Source organism: Musa acuminata, chromosome BXJ3-6 (genome assembly GCF_036884655.1).
Source record: "Musa acuminata AAA Group cultivar baxijiao chromosome BXJ3-6, Cavendish_Baxijiao_AAA, whole genome shotgun sequence".
NCBI lineage: Eukaryota > Viridiplantae > Streptophyta > Magnoliopsida > Zingiberales > Musaceae > Musa > Musa acuminata.
Window position 1 is genome coordinate 2989072 of NC_088354.1, and position 22183 is coordinate 3011254.

General features: G+C 42.4%; 5 protein-coding genes across 5 annotated transcripts; all 5 read right to left on the reverse strand.

The window, feature by feature from the left end:
- Positions 1 to 3029: 3029 nt before the first annotated feature.
- On the reverse strand, positions 3030 to 4115 carry LOC135641266 (uncharacterized). The gene is made up of 3 exons (XM_065156528.1): positions 3735 to 4115; positions 3572 to 3639; positions 3030 to 3506 (listed from the first exon to the last, which is right to left on the reverse strand). Exons 1-3 carry the CDS (start codon positions 3799 to 3801, stop codon positions 3381 to 3383), a joined length of 261 nt encoding a protein of 86 aa, XP_065012600.1. The 5' UTR covers positions 3802 to 4115; the 3' UTR covers positions 3030 to 3380.
- A 50-nt stretch (positions 4116 to 4165) lies between these two features.
- On the reverse strand, positions 4166 to 5107 carry LOC135641265 (E3 ubiquitin-protein ligase MPSR1-like). Its single transcript, XM_065156527.1, has one exon. It carries the CDS (start codon positions 5020 to 5022, stop codon positions 4270 to 4272), a length of 753 nt encoding a protein of 250 aa, XP_065012599.1. The 5' UTR covers positions 5023 to 5107; the 3' UTR covers positions 4166 to 4269.
- Positions 5108 to 5544: 437 nt separating this feature from the next.
- LOC103986789 (glucomannan 4-beta-mannosyltransferase 1-like) lies at positions 5545 to 8638 on the reverse strand. Its single transcript, XM_009404884.3, has 11 exons — positions 8496 to 8638; positions 8201 to 8365; positions 7787 to 8130; positions 7606 to 7704; positions 7264 to 7516; positions 7053 to 7163; positions 6848 to 6984; positions 6619 to 6732; positions 6335 to 6534; positions 6047 to 6247; positions 5545 to 5964 (listed from the first exon to the last, which is right to left on the reverse strand). Exons 2-11 carry the CDS (start codon positions 8205 to 8207, stop codon positions 5796 to 5798), a joined length of 1635 nt encoding a protein of 544 aa, XP_009403159.2. The 5' UTR covers positions 8208 to 8365; positions 8496 to 8638; the 3' UTR covers positions 5545 to 5795.
- Positions 8639 to 10288: 1650 nt separating this feature from the next.
- LOC135639383 (GDSL esterase/lipase At1g74460-like) lies at positions 10289 to 11880 on the reverse strand. Its single transcript, XM_065153118.1, has 5 exons — positions 11551 to 11880; positions 11334 to 11464; positions 11003 to 11242; positions 10672 to 10921; positions 10289 to 10600 (listed from the first exon to the last, which is right to left on the reverse strand). Exons 1-5 carry the CDS (start codon positions 11834 to 11836, stop codon positions 10392 to 10394), a joined length of 1116 nt encoding a protein of 371 aa, XP_065009190.1. The 5' UTR covers positions 11837 to 11880; the 3' UTR covers positions 10289 to 10391.
- An 857-nt stretch (positions 11881 to 12737) lies between these two features.
- On the reverse strand, positions 12738 to 18537 carry LOC135640731 (beta-1,3-galactosyltransferase GALT1-like). The gene is made up of 7 exons (XM_065155445.1): positions 17642 to 18537; positions 16096 to 16331; positions 15707 to 15988; positions 14513 to 14641; positions 14238 to 14417; positions 13552 to 13659; positions 12738 to 13316 (listed from the first exon to the last, which is right to left on the reverse strand). The coding sequence occupies exons 1-7, from the start codon at positions 18390 to 18392 to the stop codon at positions 13101 to 13103; spliced, it is 1902 nt and encodes a 633-aa protein (XP_065011517.1). The 5' UTR covers positions 18393 to 18537; the 3' UTR covers positions 12738 to 13100.
- Positions 18538 to 22183: the final 3646 nt, after the last annotated feature.

Genomic DNA, 22183 nt, shown 5'->3' on the forward strand with positions numbered 1-22183 from the left:
TTTTTAAAGATATCAATTAAAGATTTGAGATCAACTTTTGTTTTTATCATTTATCCTTTATAATAATATAAAAAAATAAATGACCCAGATCAAAAAGGTTTGCAGTCATGGCATTTGGGTAAGCCCAAAGAAGCTCTTGTACTCTTTCACCCATTTTTCTATGGCAAACCATATGCAACTGTTGTAATCATCGATAATTTTTCCCTTAACATAAATTAATTACTATAAATGATATATTATTTTATTATTAACTTCTATATTTGTGTATTATAGTTAAGGAAATGATTAGATTTGGTTTCCTTAATCATATGGATAAGTTAGGAATTCTACTAATCAATTAAATTATTAATTAATTTATTTCCTAATGAGTGATTTGATATTTAGGAAGTAAATAGTTTACATTCCATTTTTGTGTGTGAACTATAAGAAAGAAATATTATATTAATTTTTTTATGTGTGAAAATAAATGTAAAATAAATTAAAAATAAAAATTAAATTATTACTTACCTTTCGGGGAGATCTCATCTTCTCTTATATAAAGGGACTATTCATCTCTCATTCTTTACTAGGCCTAACAATAAGAGGATTGAGGAGATGACTTTCTAGGGAGATGATATCAAGGAAAAGATAATCGAAGAGAGGTAGGATCATTTCTTTTTAATTAGTTTTGATTTATGTTTTGAAATCTTGACATTGAGATTGTTATAATTTTATAATGAATGATGATGTTTTAATTTCGAAATTTCATGATTTTTAAATAATAATAATTGATTTGTGATGTTAGACTGATTATTTGATTTGTATTAATCTTTTAGGCTTAAGTGAATTTTAATATTGATTTAATTATTAAAATTCTTATTTAGTATAATAGTTCTAATTTATTTAATTAGTTATATCTATGTTTCAAGAATAATGTGTGAATTTCTGTAATGTAATTAGTTTTAAATTTTAGATCATGAATTTAAAGATTTAATTAATATATTTGAGTAATTCTTTAATAATTTTAAATATTGAAATCTAATTTGATAAGAGGAGTCTGATTGGGGTCTGACTTGAGTCAAGTTGATCGATTAGATCGAATCAACTCAGACCATGTGATCATGTACAACCTAGCTTATGTGACTAAGTACAACCTAGCCCATGTGGTCAGGCATGACCCAACCCATGTGGCTAGGTACGATCTAATCTATATGGCTATGTATAACCCAACCCATGCGGTAAGGTACGACCCAACCATGTGGTTAGGCATGGACCAGCTCATGTGGCTAGATACAATCCGGTCCATGTGGCCATGTATAACCCAACTCATATGGTAAGGTACGACCCAACCATGTGGCTAAGCATGAGCCAGCTTATGTGGCTAGGTGGTCAGATACGACCCCAACTCATGTGTCTATGATCAATTCGTGATCTAAGCATGGCTCAGTTCAATGGTAAGGCCCAGCCAAACTTATAAGTGAGGCTTAGCCTACTCCATGAAGTTAAGCCTGTCCAGCTACGCGATTGGTATTAGATATATCGTCGCTCCTTTTATATAGCCCGTCGTACCTTAACTCAACCTAGTATTTGGAATAGGTATATGCAATGTATATGACCCGCCCAAGACTCAGGTGGGTTGGTTCGGTTTGGATTAGTACTATACAACATAGTCTAATCTCCTTCTCTATTGGTTTGAGCTCATTAATCGATGAAATCAAATAGGTTTGATCAGTTAAAGCTGATTTAGGGTGATTCCAAACTAATTTGACTGGTTCAAACCTTTTTGACCTAATCGAGATCAATCAAATCTAATTAGACCGGTTTATGGTGATTCCAGACCGGTTCCATAAGGATTTGATATTGGTTCCGTTAGATCATAATCGAATTGAGTTTGGTTTAAGTCAATTGAACTATTCCAATTAGGGTTTTGATTGATTGAGGACTATTGAGATATTGATATTTAATGCTTTTATGATATGATGAATTTAAAGGTTTTATTTGAAGATGTCATTTGAAAATGATTATTAGTTTTATATGTTTATGATATTGATATGATAAGTATCATACAGTAGATGTGACTAGACTAGTAGTTCACATTGGGAGTGCAACCTGTGAAAGGAGCTACGAGCCTATCATAGTGCGGAGCCACCAATGAACAGTCTAGTAGATTTACATCAAGTATAGTCTCTCATAATATTTAATCATATTAATTTCTTGATGTATGCGTGAGTGATTGAATGAGTGTAAATGAATGATCATGGATGTTTATGTATCCCTGCCGAGGGCAGGTATGACAATTCTCTTCGGGGATTAGCGGGCCGTCAAACGTGATGGTTAGACGGTTCCTCCATTCCCATCCACTGTTGGGAGTGTGATATGGATTATCTCCATCCGCTGTTGGGAGGAATCCATCCCGTGGAATATGTCTTTCCATCTGTTGTTGGGAGAGCGCATCATTGGTGATGTACGCCTTTGTTATTATGTATGTGTTGCATGTGGCTGATGCATGATTTTGTTTATTATGCAAGAAATTATCATCAATTTTCTAATGCATAAGTTTTATGATCGATAGATATATTTTCATATTGAATTATTGCTATTTGTTTATATTTCATGAATATTAAATATTATTTTTATGATTTTTCTGAGGTTCATACCAACATGTGTGGTTGCTGATGTGTTTTTATTTTATATTTATTTTTAAAATAATTTACTATTGTGTAAAAGATCTGAAGCTTGAGTGGAAGGATCATTTTTCTAGCTAATAGAATATGTAAAGATAATGAATTGAACGAAAAGAAAAAGAAGAAGTTTATTATATAAATTATGGATAATAAATTACTGATTTGTTATTTTTTTATAAATTCGGGATGTGACAACTGCCCACTGTATTGGCAGACTGTGACAGGGATCTCAATTTGGTGCAGCTTCCCAGCTTTGGAGGTGCCCTGCTCATTATTGCCTGGTAGGTTGGTTGGTGTATGTCAAACAGCCTGTGACCAAATGCAAGATTAAGCACAACACTTATCCATCCATGCATTAGTAGCTGCTTTATAGAAACATCGAGTAGATCACATGCTTTCTTTGAGTGCAATAGCGTTGTAGTATACACACAAGTTGGACATGGCAATGGTTTTGCCCACCTGCTGCATGCTGCCTGATGATGAGCCCTCACCGGCAGCTCCATTAACAAAACCTAAGACATCCACTCTTTCCAACAGTAGGTGGCTCTCCATGTACTCACACATGTGGAGGAGAAAGGAAAGAAGCCATTATTTATGGGAGAGGAGAAGACGAGAGACCCGCTAATCTATAGGAGACAGACAATGAACCTTTATTCATCCTTCTCTGCAGCTGCTGCTGCTGCTGCTCTCTGTTCTTGTTGCGGTGGTTGATGGTGGCTAGTGGACGGGAGGTGATGGTGGTGGGGAGCCGAAGATTGCTCCGGCCCGGGGGTTTGTATTGGCTCCCGGCTCCGGGTAGTCCATCTCCATCTCCGTCGTCTCTCTTCCCATCCTTGAATCTTCCTGATGTGTGACCAAGAACATGAATCGATGATTACCAACTGATGACGAGATAAGGATGAGCTGACCTTATGCGATGGCACCGGAGAGTTCCACGCTTCATAATGCTTCATGACGTGAATCCTTCTCCCATATCCTGCACAGCCAAAACACGAAGGGAATGAAGAGCATGTGATGCAGACAAGGAAGAAGGAGAGGAGGAAGCCGAACGAGAGCAGCGAGCTCCGTCACCTTGAGGGGAAGACAGGAAGAGGAGGGCTGATACGAGCACAAGCGCCAGGAGAGGAAGCCTTGCCATGGTCGTCGTCTTCTTCCTCTTCCTCCTCTCCTCCTTTTTATCGGAGGATGAACCGAGCCATCCGCCGTCTTTATCGAGCCACACGCCAACCGAGTCCCGCGGGTGCGGGGCCGATGGGCGCCTTTGAGATGCGTGCTACGATACGACTCGGTCGTACTTCTGATTTAGAAGATGATTTTGATTTGGTCAATCGTCCCAACCGGTTTGTTTGGATCCGTTCCCACATATTGGGTCGGATTCGGCTACACACACTAAATAAGCCGTGTTGGGTTGGGTCGGATCTGACTTTGACTAGGCCTGAAAGAACATGATGTGAAACATGTCAAACTCTGATTGGAAGCATCTTCATTGGCCCCACCAATCATTATACAAAAATTTTTAGTCGTCTTTATTTCATCATTTTTATTTAAAAACACACAATAATAAAAAAAACAAAAAAGAGAAATGAGAAAAAAACAGAGATCAGTTTTATTGAGCCACTCGTTCGATGCCACCGTCGGTTTCGGCAGAAACAGCGGCAGCATCGCCGCCACTATATCCTCCTCCACCGTCTTCTTCTCCCGGCGATTGCGACGCTTGATCGCTTACTTCACCTCTGCCTCGTCTGTAGACGATGGTAAGCCACATCCCTCTTATCCTCCTCCTCCTCTGCTCCTCGTTTTCGACCCCGTCCCCCTCGCCGTCGCCTTTCTTTGGATCTACGCCCTCCTCCGGCGGCATCCAGAAGCGGCACACCGGGCACGACCCGTGCATCCCCAGCCACTTCACGATGCAACCCTCGTGGAACCGATGCCCGCACGGCATCTCCCTCACCACCGCCGCCGACTCTTCCTTCCCTACTTCCCCTAGTCCGTCCAAGCACACCGGGCATTCTTCCTGCCGCACCCCTTCCCCCTCCCCCACATCTACCGTCCTCATCGCCTCGATCGACGGCTTGGACGCCGGCGGCGGGCCCCCAGCGCCGCGACCGCCATCTCCCACGCTCCTCTCGGACAAAATCTCCGCCATCAAATCGGGGTCCCCCTGCAGCACCACCATACCCTGGGTCACGGGGTTCACCAGCACGATCCTGTCCGGCGGCGACGGTTCCTCCCCGGCCACCTCCTGCGACGGCCCCACCACGCCGAGGATGACCTGGACTAAACCCGGCGTCCTCCAATCTCTGCCGCCGCTCATGAGCTGCTCCAAGCGGCCCGACGTGTACTCTCTCCCGGCCGCCATCTCGTTCCTCTCCTGGGAGGTGGAAGAGGAGATATTTTTAGAGCAGTCGATCGGAGCGTGCGAGGACAACTTAAAACTGGGGAACTTGGAAGTCTCCCGAAGGAGCAGCTGAAGCCGAGACCCCATTTCTACCCTCCCTACGATCGAAGGGATCTGGGCCCCAATCTTCGGTTCACCCATGGGTACAACAAACGTGGTTCTGTAATCATCACGTGACCCGAAACAACGACCTATGCTGTGGGCGAGCGCGTGGGACGAAGAGATGAAACGTGGGAGCATCGCATGGTTTGAGATTCCAAAGGCGTCGGAGATCAACGGTGCAGATGTTTTCTCCGGTTCTTCCGTTTGTTTCCCCGAGCGGTTTGACGGGTGGGTGCATCGTGTCGCTGTTTCGTCGTATTGTGGTTCGGATAAGCACGGGGCAAGGAAGATATTTATTCCTACACAAGCAGGGGCCCACACCTCTCGCCCAATCGTTTAACGGAATCACAAAAGAAGAGCTATTTATTGGGTACCGATACGAGCACGTTAAATCTTTCCTTTTTATTTGACTCGACAAAATAATACGCAGAATCACATACAAACCAATACATTTACACCATTAACATCTGCAGGTGTTGCTTCAGTTGATGCTGCCATGGCGAGAAGCTCCCGGTCTTCCATCACACCTGCAGGTACAACTCTTGAAACCTCGACCGGAAGATAGGAGCTGCGCAAATCTTAATGGTGGACCGATTCGTTGACGACCATGGGTGTTCTGCTCCTCGCCTCACCTACTTCCCACCGCCGGGGACGAAGGTTCCGGCGTAGCCGACTCCCATGAGGATGAAGGACAAGGCCAGAGGGTAAATGTAGATGAAGTATCGATCGGTGTTATGTACAAAATCGTAGGTCGCACAGGCCACGAGGAAGGCCCCAATGCCAATCTCGTCAAACTGGATCCTACAACAAAGGAGTGCAGGTCTTTACCGAACGAAATGGCAGGCGTGGAGGAGCTACAGAAGAAGGAAGAGAACAAGATTACCTCTCCCAGCACTTGGTCTTGGATTTCTTGGGTGCTGCTGCAGTAGCTGCTGGTTTCGTCTTCATCGTGTCTCCTAATTTCTCGGTGACGATCCATTCGTTCACTCGGTTGGCTTCTGTGAGGCCGATGAAGACCGCTTTGCACCGGTGCCATGACATGACGTTCTCGAACAGTATCCAGAAGATGATCAAGTGAATGGAGCTGAAACGATGGCGAACAGACGTCAACAGGGTATGGAAAGCGGTGCCAAGATGGAGAAATGGGCATCGCGGCGAAGAGAGTCCGAACCTTGGAGTGGCGACTGCGCTGAGAAGAGTGATGGCTGTGGGAATGTAAATGACTCCCCATTTGGGAATTTGGATCTCGGGGAAGAAGCAGGACAGCGGAATAATCATGCAGTAGAAGAAGAAGGTGACGTTGTGAGCTATCACTCTCCGAGCAAAGAAGAAGTTGTAGAGCATGAAGAACTTCTTCACCATGGACACTTTCTGCGGCACAAAAGCGAAAAGATTTGAACTCTTTCCTTCTCCCTTTTAAATCTTCATCATTGTTGTGCAGTAAAATGAGCTAACCTTGGCAGTGATGATCTCCACGGCCATCTTCTTGAACAGATTTGCAGGTCCACAAGACCACCGGTGCTGCTGAAAACGATATGCTTTGAAGGTGCTCGGTAGCTCATTCTTGACCTGTTCAACAAGAACAGCATTGTCGGACGCAGAAAGATATGGCATGCACTTAATTCTACTCGATACAATTCCTCTGTTCGAGTCGAAGAACTTCCATGTCCGACGTGATTAGTACCTTGACATTGCCGACGTATAAGAACTTCCATCCTGCAAGACTTGCTCGAACTGCTAAATCCATGTCTTCCACGGTTGTTCTTTCCTTCCACCCTTCAACCTCCACCATTGCAGAGATTCGCCATACTCCGGCAGTTCCTGTGTTCGAAACAAGATCGGGTGATCCTTCTGGCACAGAGTCAGCAGTGAAGTAAGCTGGGACTCACCATTAAAACCGAAGAACTCGATTGTTGATGAACCAGCTTGTTGTTCGACCTTGAAATGATAGTTCAGTGACATCTCTTGTATCTTCGTCATCAAGCATTCATCAGCGTTCACTGCATCAGCACTTACGATGAACTTTGTCAGTGGATTATCCCCTTTTCTCATCGCCTGCATGATTCGACGACGACGACGACGACTTGGGAACAAGCTTACCGAACTTCCAGCGAGCTTGGACGAGAGCGATCTCAGGGTTGTGCATCAGGAAAGGGACTGTTCTCACGAGGAAGTCGGAAGCAGGCTGGAAATCGGCGTCGAAGATGGCGACATAGTCGCATTGCCGCACGTAGTCGATCTCCATCGCCTCCTTCATCGCCCCTGCTTTGTACCCGTTCCTGTTGTCTCTCGAGATGTAATGCACAGTGATCCCCTTTCTGATCCATTTCTCGCACTCACTCCGCACCATTTCCTGCACTTGGAAAGCAGATAAAGCTCGTTGCTTGTGACCTTTTCATGCGGATTCATTCGAATCAGCTGGCGAAGGCAGGACAGACAAACCCGAATCGCTAGATCGGTAGAATCATCGAGCACTTGGATGATGAGACGGTCAGGTGGCCATGATAGGCTGCATACAGCTCCCACGGATAGCTTGTAGACCTGCAGGGGGATGAAAGATTCATTCAAACCCAACATCTTGGCAGGTTGGATTGTCGGAGCATGACGATCGAACGGGAATTACCTCTCTCTCATTGAACATGGGGACTTGGACGAGCACCATGGGATGCACTGAGCTTCCCAGCTCCTCGTCGGCCTGAATCGGTTCCCATTTGTAGATCTTCTCCGGCTTCCGGCGGAAGACCTTCACGTAGAGGCTCACGAGGGCCATCGACACCTTCTCGATCAGCAGAATGATCGACATGACCAAGCACAGGACTACTGCGATTCTCACCAGTGGCACCACCACACGCCCTCTCACCCACATCCACAGCAACCCGATCTGGTTCGGCAGGGCGTCCCAGGCGATGCCGAAGAGAACGGCTGAGGCTTCGTCGAACGAGACGGTGAGGTCGAAGAAAGCGTGCTCTGCATTGCAAGCTGACATGGGTTCACTGTGCTCACAACGTGGAATGACCGGAGCGGTCAAAGAGTGTACCTTCCATTGCTGAATTCTCCGCCTCTGCAACCTCTGCTGCTACTGGGAAAATGGCAGAGGACGTGGTCTACTCACCGAACGCCTTCGAGCTTTCACATGAGCTCCATCGGCAGAGCACGCCGGTGAGCCTCTCTTATAGAACGACTTCGTCAAAGCATCGGACACCTTCCATGATAAGAATATTAGGAAGGAAATCGGACAAAAGAGAAAGAAAGATGTGACTGTGATTGCAACAAGTAGCAGCAAATGGAGACAAGGATGAAATAATTCAGTACAAACAGAGATAGACAGCCACCTTTGTTTCCACATGCAGATCCACGATCTTCTTCTTCTTCTTCCGTTCAAGAGCTTCTCTTTTGTAGATCAATTCCTACCTCTCTCTCTCTCTCTGTTCAGGTAACCATCCATGGTAGATCCATCGACACACACGTGCATCTCTGTGTAACCTCGAATCTTGAGGACGGCATTCATGGACGTCTTACTGCAGGACTTCGGATACACACCGGCCGGCATTTTGTGGTCATGCAATAGATCGATCACATGCAAGCATCGACTGCGAGAGGCGACACGTTAGCATGCGCTGGAAACCTCATGCCGTCGGTGCATGAGTTGCAGGGAAAATGAAGACGAAGCAACCAAGCTACATATTTGTCCCATTGTTTGTGGCATCCAATCCAATCATTCATACACTCTCTGTCTTAGCTTAGTGATGACTTAGCATAGTATGAACCACTGTTTCAAAAGGCTTAGTATACTCATTCAGTCCTTTTTGCATGTCAATCAAACTCCCAATACCTAATAACATGCATTGAGTGGAGAAATTAGTGGTTATTAAGTAACTATTTAGTTCATTACATACACTAACTTAACATCAATTTCTAGCCATTTAATATGACAAGCACAGTGCATGCATTCATGTTCATGTGCTCCTTTCTTTTATTCTTTTTTTGAGGGCATGAAGTGCATGATGATACATACAATTAAATATTAATGATGCACCTCACAATTATTTGCTTCGTGTACTAATCTTCGGAGGAAATGATTGGAAATATTCATTATTAGAACTAAAATAAAGCACATTAAAATGATTTCTTTCCCCTCCTTATCATTGCATTATTCCTTGGACTCTCCTTGATTCGAGCCTCGATGTTAAAATTGTTTATGATCAGAAAACTTAGAGTAATATCTTTACTTAACATAAGTTGGTATGAGGGTATAGATATTGGCCTCCACATATGAGAACCTTAGGTTTGCATGTATTAATATGTCATGCACAGAAGAATGGATTGGTGGCCTTCTTGGTGAACATAATGAATAATGCAGCACATAATGATACTTGCTCTCTACCTTTTCTCTTTATTATTATGTGTGTTTTTTTTGTGATTATGATGGTCCCAAGAGTGCCCAATGTTCACAATCAATCACCCTGATCATATAGTTTTTGTCTTTGAACTCACATGTGGATGCATGCATGACCACCATAAATGTCTCTGTGAGTCAACACAGAGACAAGAAACCTGCTGATAAGTGTGCTGTATGGATCTCAGAGAGAGACAAGCACGAGAACCACAATGATATAAACAAACATGGGAAACAAGATCACGGCACTCATCCAGAGGGTGGCCATGTATATTTGTATATCCAGCGTTCCTAGATTTGTTGGCTTCTGGAAGAGCAGGGCATGTGTTCCTCCATGGTGGGAGCTTTGGCAGGCTCTCCAGCCTCTAAATCTCTGAGTCGGATACAGAGCAGCAACTTACCACATGTTCACTTACCACTCCCCAGTCTTCAGTGGCTTCCCTGAATTCGCAGGAAAGAGTTGGTAGGGGGAGGAAGTGATGCAAACGACACTCATGCTGTGGTAATGGTAATGGCTGAGTTGGTAACAGCTCCCCCGCTGGCAGAAATAATGATCATAACATCAACAGCCTCTATTTGTTAGCTCTTTGGGTTGATAAGTTAATATATCAGTTCATTTAATTGATTAGATTTGAGTATAATGCACGCACACATCAGTAGAGAATTCGGTCGAAGAAGACATATTTTTGGGATCAGGTGATTTTTTGTGCTGGGTGGAGGGGAAGAAGATGAGAGAAGAGACGGCTGTTCTTTGATCGTAGGGGAGCTACACGATTTCCGGTGTCGCACGTCGAGGATGCAAGCAAGAGCTGAATACAAAGCACGGTAAACCCTACGGGGTGTTGGTTTCATTGATGGGCTTAAACCCCAGCTTGGTGATGATCTCGTCGGCGATCAGCTCGTTGGCTTGATCCGTCGGGTGGTACTCATCCCAGAACACGTACTGGCTCCTGTCCTCGCACAGCGTCGACAATGGCGTGCAGGTCAGCGTCGGTCGAATCCGCCCCAGCGAGCAGCACGGCGCGCGCGAGTTGTTGAACCCTGCAACACCAAGAAGAAGATGATGAGGAGGAGGAGGAGGAGGATGGGGAAGAAGAAGAAGACTCACTCACCATACATGTAGGGTCGATCGATCAGGTCCTGGAAGGAATCGTAGGCGTCGCCGAAGCGGAAGGTGGCATTAGGAAGGGTGTTCGACAGATTACCGAGGAGCTCGGTGGCCGCCTTGTTGAAGCCTAGCGCGAGCTTGTTGGTCGATTCCTGGCATCCCCCCGAGGACGTCAGGATTCGCTGCAAGGGGATGCATCCCATGGGTCCGAGGCCGAAGAACGTCAGCTGCCGCGCCCCCAGTGAGTGCAGAATCTGCATGCATGCATGAGAAGGATCAGAGGTGGATGTCTCGTATTCGATCGCCTGCGATGGCCTTCCGCTCGCTTAACTCACCTTGAGCTGCCCCTCCAATGTGTTCATGAGGTAGTCGATGAAGGTCTCCCCGTTGTAGCTCCACGAATCGGAGTAGACGGGGAGGAGGTAGTTGTTGATGAAGTCGTTGCTCCCCATGGCCACCACGTAGCGAGATTGTGCGAAGAAGTCGTCGGCCGCCGCGCGCCCGATCTTCCTCCTTATCAGCTCCTGAGTCCCTTGGAACAGTTCGATCTGCTTGTAGAGGGAGAACCTCTGCACCTGCAGCAGCACCCCGAAGCTCGCGAGATCACCATCGGCATGCATGCGGCGAGCGAGTGAAGAAGTTACAGAGTCGGGGGCGGGGACTTACGAACAGCGAGGAGGTCTCGTTCAGGATTCCGCCGCCTCCGGAGGCGTAGTTGACTCCGCTGTTGAGTATCGTGTCCTCGTCCAGAGACGGGTCTAAGAACGCCGGCGGCCGCGGGAGGCCCAGCTTGTCACCTGCAACCAATGAGCAGAGTCGATGACTCTACTCGACGAGAAGTCCACGGATGGAACAGATGGAGGAGGGATCCATCGAGAGATACCGACAATGTCGGCGACGGTTCGGCCATTGGTGAACCTCCCGTTGGGCAGGCCTTTTCCGAGATCGATTCCGTACCATGGCAGAGCGGCCCGAGCCAAGCTCTTGGTGAGGTAGTTGTTGTTGCCGACGTCCGACAAGGAGTCGCCGAAGATGAACTGCACGATGGCGCAGGAGCAGCGCTGGTTGGAGACACCGAAGAGAAGCAACACGATGAGGGCCACTGACAGCTTCATCTTCCTTCCCTCCATGAGCACCGACTTGAGAGCTTCGCAAGAGGCTGGTCCCATTTAAACAAGCGTGAGGGAAGCACTTGCGGAGCTCTCAGTGCATGTGTAGTTGAGATTCTCTCAACTTTCGAAGTTTGGAGAAGGAAGAAATGGGGAAGATGGATGGATGGATGCACCAACCAGTAGAACTACTTCAACTACTACTTCACCAACTAGAAATGTAGGCTCGGTTGGATTGCTGCTGGGGGTGTTGGCCTAACCTTTCTCCTCTCATGGACTTGCATCTGCTGCTAATGGAACAGAGGAATACAACTGGAAATATTCATCTAATTATATGCTTTGAGGAGACACCAAAACTTGGGTTTTGAGATGCTCACAATCAATTTAATTGTTCTTCAAGTATCAGATTGCTACAACATTCTTCTGGAGATATCTGATGCACCAAAACACTCATGTTGAAACAATCAATCTTGATTGCATGGATGATGCTTATTTTTGGAACAACATTAATCATATATCTAAACATGGGGAGAGATGTCTACTGGACCAAAAGAACTTGGTTACAATGTATCATGGCTCAAGATCCACCATACCATCCATCAATCACTGATGAGTCTACCAGATGAGTTCTGATCAGCAAATCACATATTTCATCTTAATTCAAGTTTTCAACTACTGAATTCTACAAGCCTGTGAAATGTTGAGCACCATGAACAGAGAGAGGCAAGTCATCACATTATGAGGATCATCTGAATCCAGATGCTTGATAACACTAACAAAGAATTAAATTCCAAGATTGTCTCCTTGTGCTTTTCTCTGCCAGTAAGTGATGATTTAAAACTCCCTGCAGCTCAGAAAATGTAGAACACTTCACACAGCTTTTGAGAATTCTCCTGAAAAAAGAATGGCAATTTTGCTATATGATTATGTTTTCTAAACATACAATCAACGAAGTTCTCTACTCGGTTCTCTGATACAGTAAATATCTCCCTTGAATACAAGAACAAAGGAAATTTCACAAGACTAAATAACTCTCTCTCTCTCTGTGATAACTAGAGTATGGCACCATCAAAAGCCTATGGTTAGAGGAAATTACTAATCACTAAATATTTCCAAGAACCACCAGAAGATTAAACACTGTAGTTGGTCAGCCATCAAAAGAGGGCTTGTTTAGGCCATCACAATAACCTTTCCAAGACAATCATTTCAAGGACGACCAATATCTATGTAGATGTCCTCTTCCTGCAAAGTTGGTAGCATTTACTATACCACAAGGCGTGAATTTGCAAACCATGAATGAAGACAATCAGGGCAAACACCAGAATTATTGCTTCTCTCCGCAGCATCTTGCTCTTTGCGTCTCCTGAAGTTTCCGCCACAGGCATAGCATTTCCCGTGGTTCCTGGTAATGGGCAAGAACATACCCGGCCTCGCAACCATCTGTATAAATCCTCCCCTCATTCACATATTTAATACCTGACCCGTTCTTGTTCATCTTGTCTATCCATATGCCCATTGCAACATCCTCTAGCTTGAACATCTGCATGATTAACATCCTTTCATTTAATACAATGAAATGCAAACTCAATTAAACAGCATAAATTAGTGAAATTTATCTAATAAAACAACTTTGCCAACTCTTCAAGGCATCTTGATTCTAGAATTCCTTCACATTGTATGTAACAAGCACTGTGCTATGCTTTGAGGCTTGCACAAATAGTTTTCCTGTTATGTCAAATATGGGGGAATCACATGAAGCAGGTGAGATTCAGTACCTTTAAATGACCATCATTGTGCTGCTTGTACACTGCCTCTGCAATGTCATGTGACACCACATATCCTGGACCATGAGCCCAAGGGGGGTATTTCTCGCTAGGCCAGTCCTTCATGAAAGTTAATAGTGGATGAGCAAAGAAACACAAAGCAGAATAACAAATAATTTCTGGAAGACTCCAAAAAATATTCTGGAAGACACTTTAGTTATTTGGGACAATTTTGGACTTCAATCCCAAAACAACTGGTGATGGTTCAATCCATATATCTATAGTGCATTATAGTAAAGAATATTTGAAGAAAATATTTCAAAAGGGTTAATGACATATATGAAAAGTTCATCTCACTTATGTCAAGATGAGAATTCAGTTCAGAAAATACTTACTGCTACCTTAACATGAAACAAAAGAGAGTAGAATTGTGTGTTTCACGATTAGTTTTTATATTGTCGACTGCCCTTTCGTCTTAGAGCTCAGTTTGAAAATAAGTGGATGCTTCTATATAATTTGGAAATCAGAAAAATAACTTCATAAATAGACACAAGAAAAACAATTTAAAAGAAGAATAACTTGATATATCGTTGATTGCCCTTGTGTCTTAGAACTCATTTTGAAAATAAGTGGATGCTTCTATAATTTTGAAAATAGAAGAATAACTTGATAAATAGACACAAGAAAAACAATTTTACCTCAGGTGATATGTACCATTTGCTCTCCACATTTCGGTGTGGTTGGGAATCAGAGTTGATCCTACCAAATAACAGCCCACTTGTGATATTAGTTGTCATTAATGCAGAAAGCACCTCATCAACACGAACAAAAGCATCATCATCTGTTTTCATGATGTACTTGGCCGATACAACATTTGTCTATCAGAACAGGCAAAATAGAACTTTTAGAGAAGGCAAACTAACAAATATACTAGGTAGAAGATAGGTCTTCATGAATTAGTGTACAAACTTACCCCATAAATACATATGGCTATGGTTTTCCAGGTAATCAAACTGTAATAGTCAACAAATGGCATCAGTTGGATATCTCCATATGTGGAAGCCTCATTCCAAAGCTCCTCATTTACCATTTGATTTTTATGCTGTTCGAAAAACCAGAGAACATTTAGGTATGCCAACTTGTACAAGCTACCAAGAATGGCTTAAGATCACAAAAGATAGAAGAACACAACACGAGTAACTTCAATCAAACTCTCAGAAGTAAAATAAAACTTCCTAGAAGGTACTTTGTGATTGGATAACAGAAAAAACACAGGCAATATAGTCCCAATCACAAAAACTTAAAAATGTAGAAATGCAAAATAAAATTTTGTTTAATAATGCAACTATCAGTTAAGAACAACTAACACGATTGGCAAGACTACACAGAACAAGTGACATGATGAGCAAGACAAATTTCCTAGTTAGAATAGGAGCGGTCCGTGCTCTAGTAATTATCATTTAAAATTTTGCAAATATTTTTTTATCTTTATCAGTATAACTGGAGTCTTATTTTGAGCCTTGGTGATGCTGAAATGGCCTATTATGTATATAGATAAGGTTGGGAAAGTCCTTATTACCCTCAGGATGTGTGTTCCTAAAGTTCTAGAAGTGTGTTTAGATAAAATTTTGCGGAATGACGAGATTTACGAAATGTTCTTTTTTTCTCCATTAGATCTCTTAGCTATACATGTGTATATATATTACATTGTAGGCCTAGTCTCTTTTAAGACTAATAATAGAGTTAAATAGATTACTAAATATTCTTCTATCCTCTTCTCTTTAAGCAGGCCATTTCTTTTCCTAAATTAGATAAAACCAAATAGAAAATGTCAAAAGATACCACTATAGTTCAGTGGAAAGATCTAATGAAGTTAGATATTTTTCACAGTATGGCAGCATAAATTTCTCACTGTAATATGCATCTCAATGTCGCATGTCAAGTGGTTGTGTTCTATTGTGATAAATCTCTAAAGTGACACTGCTGTACAAGAAATGGAAAAAAATGCATATACTTCAATCTTGCATTGAAGTTAACTAGCAGTTCATAATTTACAAGGGAATGACCATTTCTCAATAAGCCAGCAAAAAAAGAAGAAAAAAAGATAGATGCTCAATGTGTCCAAGTAATGCCAACTGAATTTTAAGACATTGATGCACCTGCTTACCAGGCCTACAAAAAAGCGCACTACAACTGCTCCAGTACGTACAAGATCGTATTGCATCCATGTTCTTCTGACTGCCATTCTATGTTTGAAATTGTTTGCTGTTGAAATGATGCCAATAAAAAATTTGACAGCTTGGTGTATGGGCAAAGGATTTGACTTTAACAACTCTAAATCGATAACATGCTCTAAGTCCCCTGATGTAGGTAAGCCACTGGCAAGGACTGATATCAACTTCATGTCCCCTGAAATCCTTACTTCATTGACAAGCCATGGCTCCAAGGTCTGACCAATCAAAAAGTTATTTGAACACAAAATGTCAGTCAATCATTAAAGTTATAGAAACGGCTGAAAAGAAAAAAGAAATGATGGGTTTGTTGCAGTAACAGTACTTCTCGGAAAGCAAATGAACTTATATGTCTTCCATCTACAGTCACTTGGATTCCCTCGATGCCTACCCTAATGGTAGTAATGGAAAGATATCCTTGCTTAAAAGGGAAATATCTTCTCGGCTTATTGCCCCCTTTTTTGAGTGGAACTGATCTAGAAACATTATGATGCTTATCAGATGCAATGATCCCTTTCTCATCATTACCAACTATTGCACTACATTGCTCCAAATCATCCACTGCAACAAAAGATCAAAGGAACAATTATAGGAAACACAGAATACAAACGAGACTACCAACACATAATATTGGCTAAGCACATCAGAACAACTGTGGTAAAATTCTTAAATAAGAAATCATAGCCAGGGCTCATGGAAACTAGAGCATACAAGATGACTCCCAGGTGGATATGTGGGGAATAAAGGTACACTTTTTCAAAAACCACATAATAGCAGCTTAATCATTACAAAATTCTCACCATCAGGGGACCGCAAAAAGATTTAGATGTTTTCACAGCACAAGGAGTGTGCAACTTTAATTAGAACTAGTTATCTTTCCAGAAACTGCCCCATATATCTGGCTTTGGACTTCTTGCTATGTCCAAAAGCAAAATACAATTTCAATAGGAAGTAAAACTGGTCAGATGCCTCCTCTTAGATATCATCAAAATTGAGTGGCAATAGGCCAAGATGGCTTATCAAGAATAAGATAAAGAAGTTCCCTTCAGAAATACCCACCTTAATACTTGTAAAATGATAAACTGTCATGAAGTAAGTTATGTGGAGACTAGGGAAAAACTACAAATTAAATGGAAAGAATGGTAATTGTCTAAGAAGCTGCTTATGTTTCATGTCTTCTAAATTGGACTCGCAAAAGGCAACAAATAATTTATCTTCTGTTTTGTCATCTAGCTCTTGATTTATTGGTTTTTTTACTGTGAGAAGGGCTCAATGTTATTGATCTAAGGAGTCGAGAAAACCATCTTCATCTTACCCCAATGTATATGACACAACACTTGCTACTCTCCAAGCAAGGTAGTAAAGAAGCATTTTTGTATAAACAGCAATAATTAAAAGACACTACAGTTTGATTACACAATCTAAGGGGCACGAGACATGTATGTGGTAGTCAAAACTAAATAATCCATCCGATCTTACGTGCTACCCTTATTCATATCTAACTTTCACTTGCAACAGATCCATGACACATTTAATCTCCATGGCAACCAGCCCCACCAGTCCTTGCTCCTCATTAGCGCTTCGTCCATCCATAACTACCTCCACACATCTGCCTTGTGATTTAAAAAAATCTGCAACTTCATTGTTATTTGAGAGGTTGGAGAATCCTTGAAAGATATTTACATTCATCGAAATCATCAAGCAAATAAAAATTATTATATGAGAAACAATGAAAGTCAGGAAGTGAGCAAAATATGAATTCAGCGCAACAGATTAAAGCTACACCTCTGGATAGAGAAAAGATATCATAGCCAACAACAAAACATGAGCTTCTATACTGTAATGCTTGATATATTGCAAAAAGTTATTACCTTTCTTACTAGTAGGGTGAGTGTCTGAAGGACAACGCTCCTCTGCACCCCAATCATTAGCTACAGACCATGTATTTTGGACAATCACTGGATCCTCTGTTAATTTGTCACCATGAAGGCGGACATTGTAATGAAAGATGATAGGAGGATCAGGTTCACCTGGAAGAGCTGTTCCTATTAAATCAATACGGAAGTTACCAAGAAGGCCACCAGGAGTACCAATTAGAGTTATCGAAGAACCCTGAACCAAACCGCAAGGAAGTTTTAACTTAAATGTATCATAGCCAAATTCTGTAATGTTCATTTTTTTTATAGAATAAGGGCATTGTTTCTCTTTAACTTTCCGCTGTGTACTTCTGTTTGATCTTTTATCCTCGAATACAGCCATAAGGTCTTCCCATGCAGATCCAGCTTCCCTGATAGCCTCAATAGCTTGAGGTAACTGATTGGAATAATTTATTAAATGATCCAAATGATTCCATGTTTGCAATGAATGTTGCTCTGCATCAGAGAGGTTTCTTGGTGCAAAAAGACGGGAGACTATGGCATTAGCAGAAACTACACGAAATCCATTCCCTGGATTTTGAATTGCAGGCAATGCAGAGTCCAACCAATCAAGCGGTTCAGATGAATTGCGAGATAAAGGACTTGGCAACAATCTTTCAGCTAGGGGATTCTCCAATATCCCATACCTCAGAATCAGCAAAGTGAACAGAAATACTAATATAACAGCTCCAGACCATTTCTTCATCTTTCACAAACTGTCTATCCTATAACAATTATCTAGAACAACTATTCCATTGAACTCAAACCTTTAGGAAGTTAGATGTATATATATCTAGAGTTGATTTTGTTGCTGGCAAATGTTTAGCAATCAAAGTTCCTGCATTTAGTCAATAGGAATCTCTGCAACATGCCAATAGAAAGAGAAAACATAATAAAAATCATTCGTTCATACTAATTCCTCAGTGTTGACACTAATTTGTATCAAATGATAAAGCAAGAAACAGAGCTAGAGAAACTTCATACGTGGATTGTTTAAGCTCAGAAAGAAATGTCAAAATTCAAAAACTTCAGCTTATTCTTAATACTTCAACAACAAAGAAGTAACTGGATCACATTTGATGGTAAAAAACCAATTCAAGACCAAAGTAAGCAAACAAAAGGCATTTCTTTGGAGGCACGAAATGTAGGATAGATCCACAACAAATTCTGCTCTCCCCTTTTCCTTTATTTTCAAAATTATGCAACAAATTAGGTTCATAAATTATCTGGAAACAATGAAATTATGACCAGACAACAGGCATGTCTGCAACCAAACGGGACCCTCTACATACATGGTTATATTAGCAACTAAGCTATGCAGATTGCGATCAATCATGTCAAATCTACAGTTAAAAAGTCAATTAAGGGCCAAAAAGAGAACTGTTTGCGCTCAAATGGCAGCACTAGAAGAAGTATTAAGTCATGAATACTTCTCCCCTTCAGAACACCACTGAGTGGTAAGATACTGAGACCTCCAGATGGTTAGTATCCCAATCTTCCAGCCAGGAACTTTGAGAATTTTTACAAAGGATTTTAACAGGGCGTTTCGTTTTACTTTCAGATTGGAAAACAATTCTTCCACACTCAAATAAAGATGCTACTCCCAGTTGAATAGCATTTTTGGCTTTTATTCCCAAAAACATACTCATTTCCGTGAAGATTCCACAGAGAGGGGACGAAACCCTATGAGAGAGACTTCGCAGCAGACAGAAACCGCCCACGATCAACTGCCTCCACCAATCCCCCCATCTTCTAATTTCTCTAAAGCAAATGTTATCCCACACCCCAAAAAATGATCCAAAATAAAGCCTTTCCTATTAATTGTTGTTCTCCTCCTCTCTTAGCTGCATCATTATGTGTAAACCAGCTGACCCCAGCGTCAACTCGAAAACAAAAAGGTAAAAACAGCAAGACTAATCTCCGACAGCAAGGAGAGACACAGACAAACCATGGGTTCCAGAAACCAACAAAGAGCTAGAAACAGAACCATGCAAGTACGCGCGAGTTCGCGAAACGAGTGCATCTCGTGGAACCAAACCCGCCGCCAAATCTCGAGGGAAGAATTCGAAAGCACATCATTACAATATTTCTTCAAGAACTAGAATAATCCAAGACGGCAAATATGAAAGGCAAAAAACCAGAGGTAAAAGGGGCAAAAATGTACTAGTTTTTCGTCAAACAAGAAGAAGAATGAGCTTCCAGCTAACAAGAAAACAGGACCAATCACACACAGAAGAGCATTCCAGTTCGAACCTCGCTCAAACAAAGCGACACACAGAATCAAGTAAGAGAAGAGAAGAAGAGCAGTACCCGGTTGCCTTCTTTCCAGAGACGGCGTATGATTTCGGCTGGGAACAAAGTCGGGGGAGAAAGGGAGCACAAATTCCCTCTTCGTTCGCGTCTTCCTCGCCAAAACATCCAGCGAGAGAGAGAGAGAGAGAGAGAGAGAGAGAGAGAGGGGAGAGAGAGAGAGAGTCGAACAAGCTGGATTCGAGCGAGCGACGTCTGAGCGGTTAGAATAAGGTTCGGTTAGCAGCACCGAGTCGGAAGGCCAACTGACCGATTTGCACCGGAGGATATGAGCATTCGTGAGTGGGGTAATCTCACCGCCCTTGCACCGCCCCCTGAAAACAAGCCACCGGAAGAGACAGAGCAGAGTCGGTAAGCCTGCCTTCGCTTCGCTTCCTATTTCTTCTTCTTCTTCCCCTCGTCGTCGTCCTTCGCCGGTGAAGGAAAAGATATCCGAGCGGTTGTTGAATTCCCCGCCCGACTCTTCATGCTGAATTCTTCTACGCTTTCGGCTTCGCCCCGAGAGCTACCCGCCTCTTCAATGGACACAACTCAGGCCCCCACTGATTCGAACACTCATCTGTCCAGTGTTCGGAGTGTCGTACTTGGATCAGGTACGAAAACAAGTGTGGGTCCCTGACGAGAGGGTGCAAATGCCGGGTTTGACCAGCGGCCTCTTTTGGTTTTCGGTTTGTTTAAAAGGTATAGTTTACCTACCCGCTTCGTTCTAACTCAACATCGTACCTGTCATTCGGGTGCGCCCTCGCCACTGAGTAAACCCGTGGCATGTCAGGTGGAAGAACGGGTACTTAATGAGGAAGCCAGAAAAGTGTTGCGCTCTTTCGACTCGAAGACTTTTGGGGAAGGGGGACAGTTGGCACCTTCCTCTTTACCCGGTCGCATGCGTCCCCAGTTACGGGATGGAGTTAACCATATAAAATTCCCTACTTAAAACCTTTGATCGTCCAAAGTAGAGACGGCTGCGGGGCGGCTTTTATGACCCAATCAAATTCTAAATTTGACTAACTAAACCTGAATAAATATTGGTTAAATTTTATTTAAATTATCGATAGACACAAGTACTATGAAGAAATTTTAAATATATTATTATTATTATTACTTAACTATTGACCAATGCTAAATGTTCTGTGCGAGCTTAAGAACGATTGTGTGATTATTTTTTTCTGACTTAAGAGTCCGTTTGGAGGGAGGGGATATTTTCTTTCTCGATTAGTCCTCCTTATGGACTCTCAAAAGGAACTCTAGTGTTAGATTTCATATGTTTGAACATGTTCGATAATTTTGTGTAAGATTTGCTAGAGATAATCTATTGAACTTGTGTTAACGCTTACGATAAAATAAATCGATAATTGTAAGTCATTGAAGGCTGGTGTGGTAAGATAGGGATTTCACAATCATAACGTTAATGTAAACATTACGGTACAAGATAATAAGTATAAAAAGGTAATATGAGGGGATGAGATCATCATTGCGAGAAGGATAAAAAGGTAATACAATACCAGCAATCGGAGAATATTGATGGTGGTAGTGAAAAGTCAATGCCTCACTCCATCCCCTTAGTGAAATTCACGGAGAAAGTCGTAGAGGTCTTCCATAAATCAACTGATGAAGTCATCGAGATAGATTTTGGGTTTCTTCTATGGAAGAAGATCCCGAGTGGATAAGAGACATTTGTAGCCAAGGACATAAGGCGAGGAAGAAACCACCTCAAAGAAGTGCCAACCCTCTTTTGTGTTCTCTTAAACATCACTAAAAAACCCTTAAAACCTAATAGCGCGATAGGGCTATAGAGCCTAACGATTTTATCTCTCACTATCAAGAGACACTTCCTAGTAATTTGTCTCCACAAATTTTCTATCTTGGAATTACAAGGGTGATGCTAAGAAAGAATACTTGACACATCTCAAATTTTTAATTAAAAAGAATAAATTTGTTATGTTTAATTTGTTAGTGTTGAAAAATCTAGCGGAAGTACAGAAAACAAAATATCAAAATTCTCGTAGAAAAATAAGATTTCATCATCATACAAAAATTAGTATGTAAAAACCATAAAATTAAAAATTACGCATATAAGAAAGATATGTTACCTAAGGAGATTTTATATCCCTAAAAACCTATAGATCTGTGAGAGAGGATGAAGGAGGTCAACTATCCTCCTTTCTTCGGTGATCCACACAATAGGGGCTG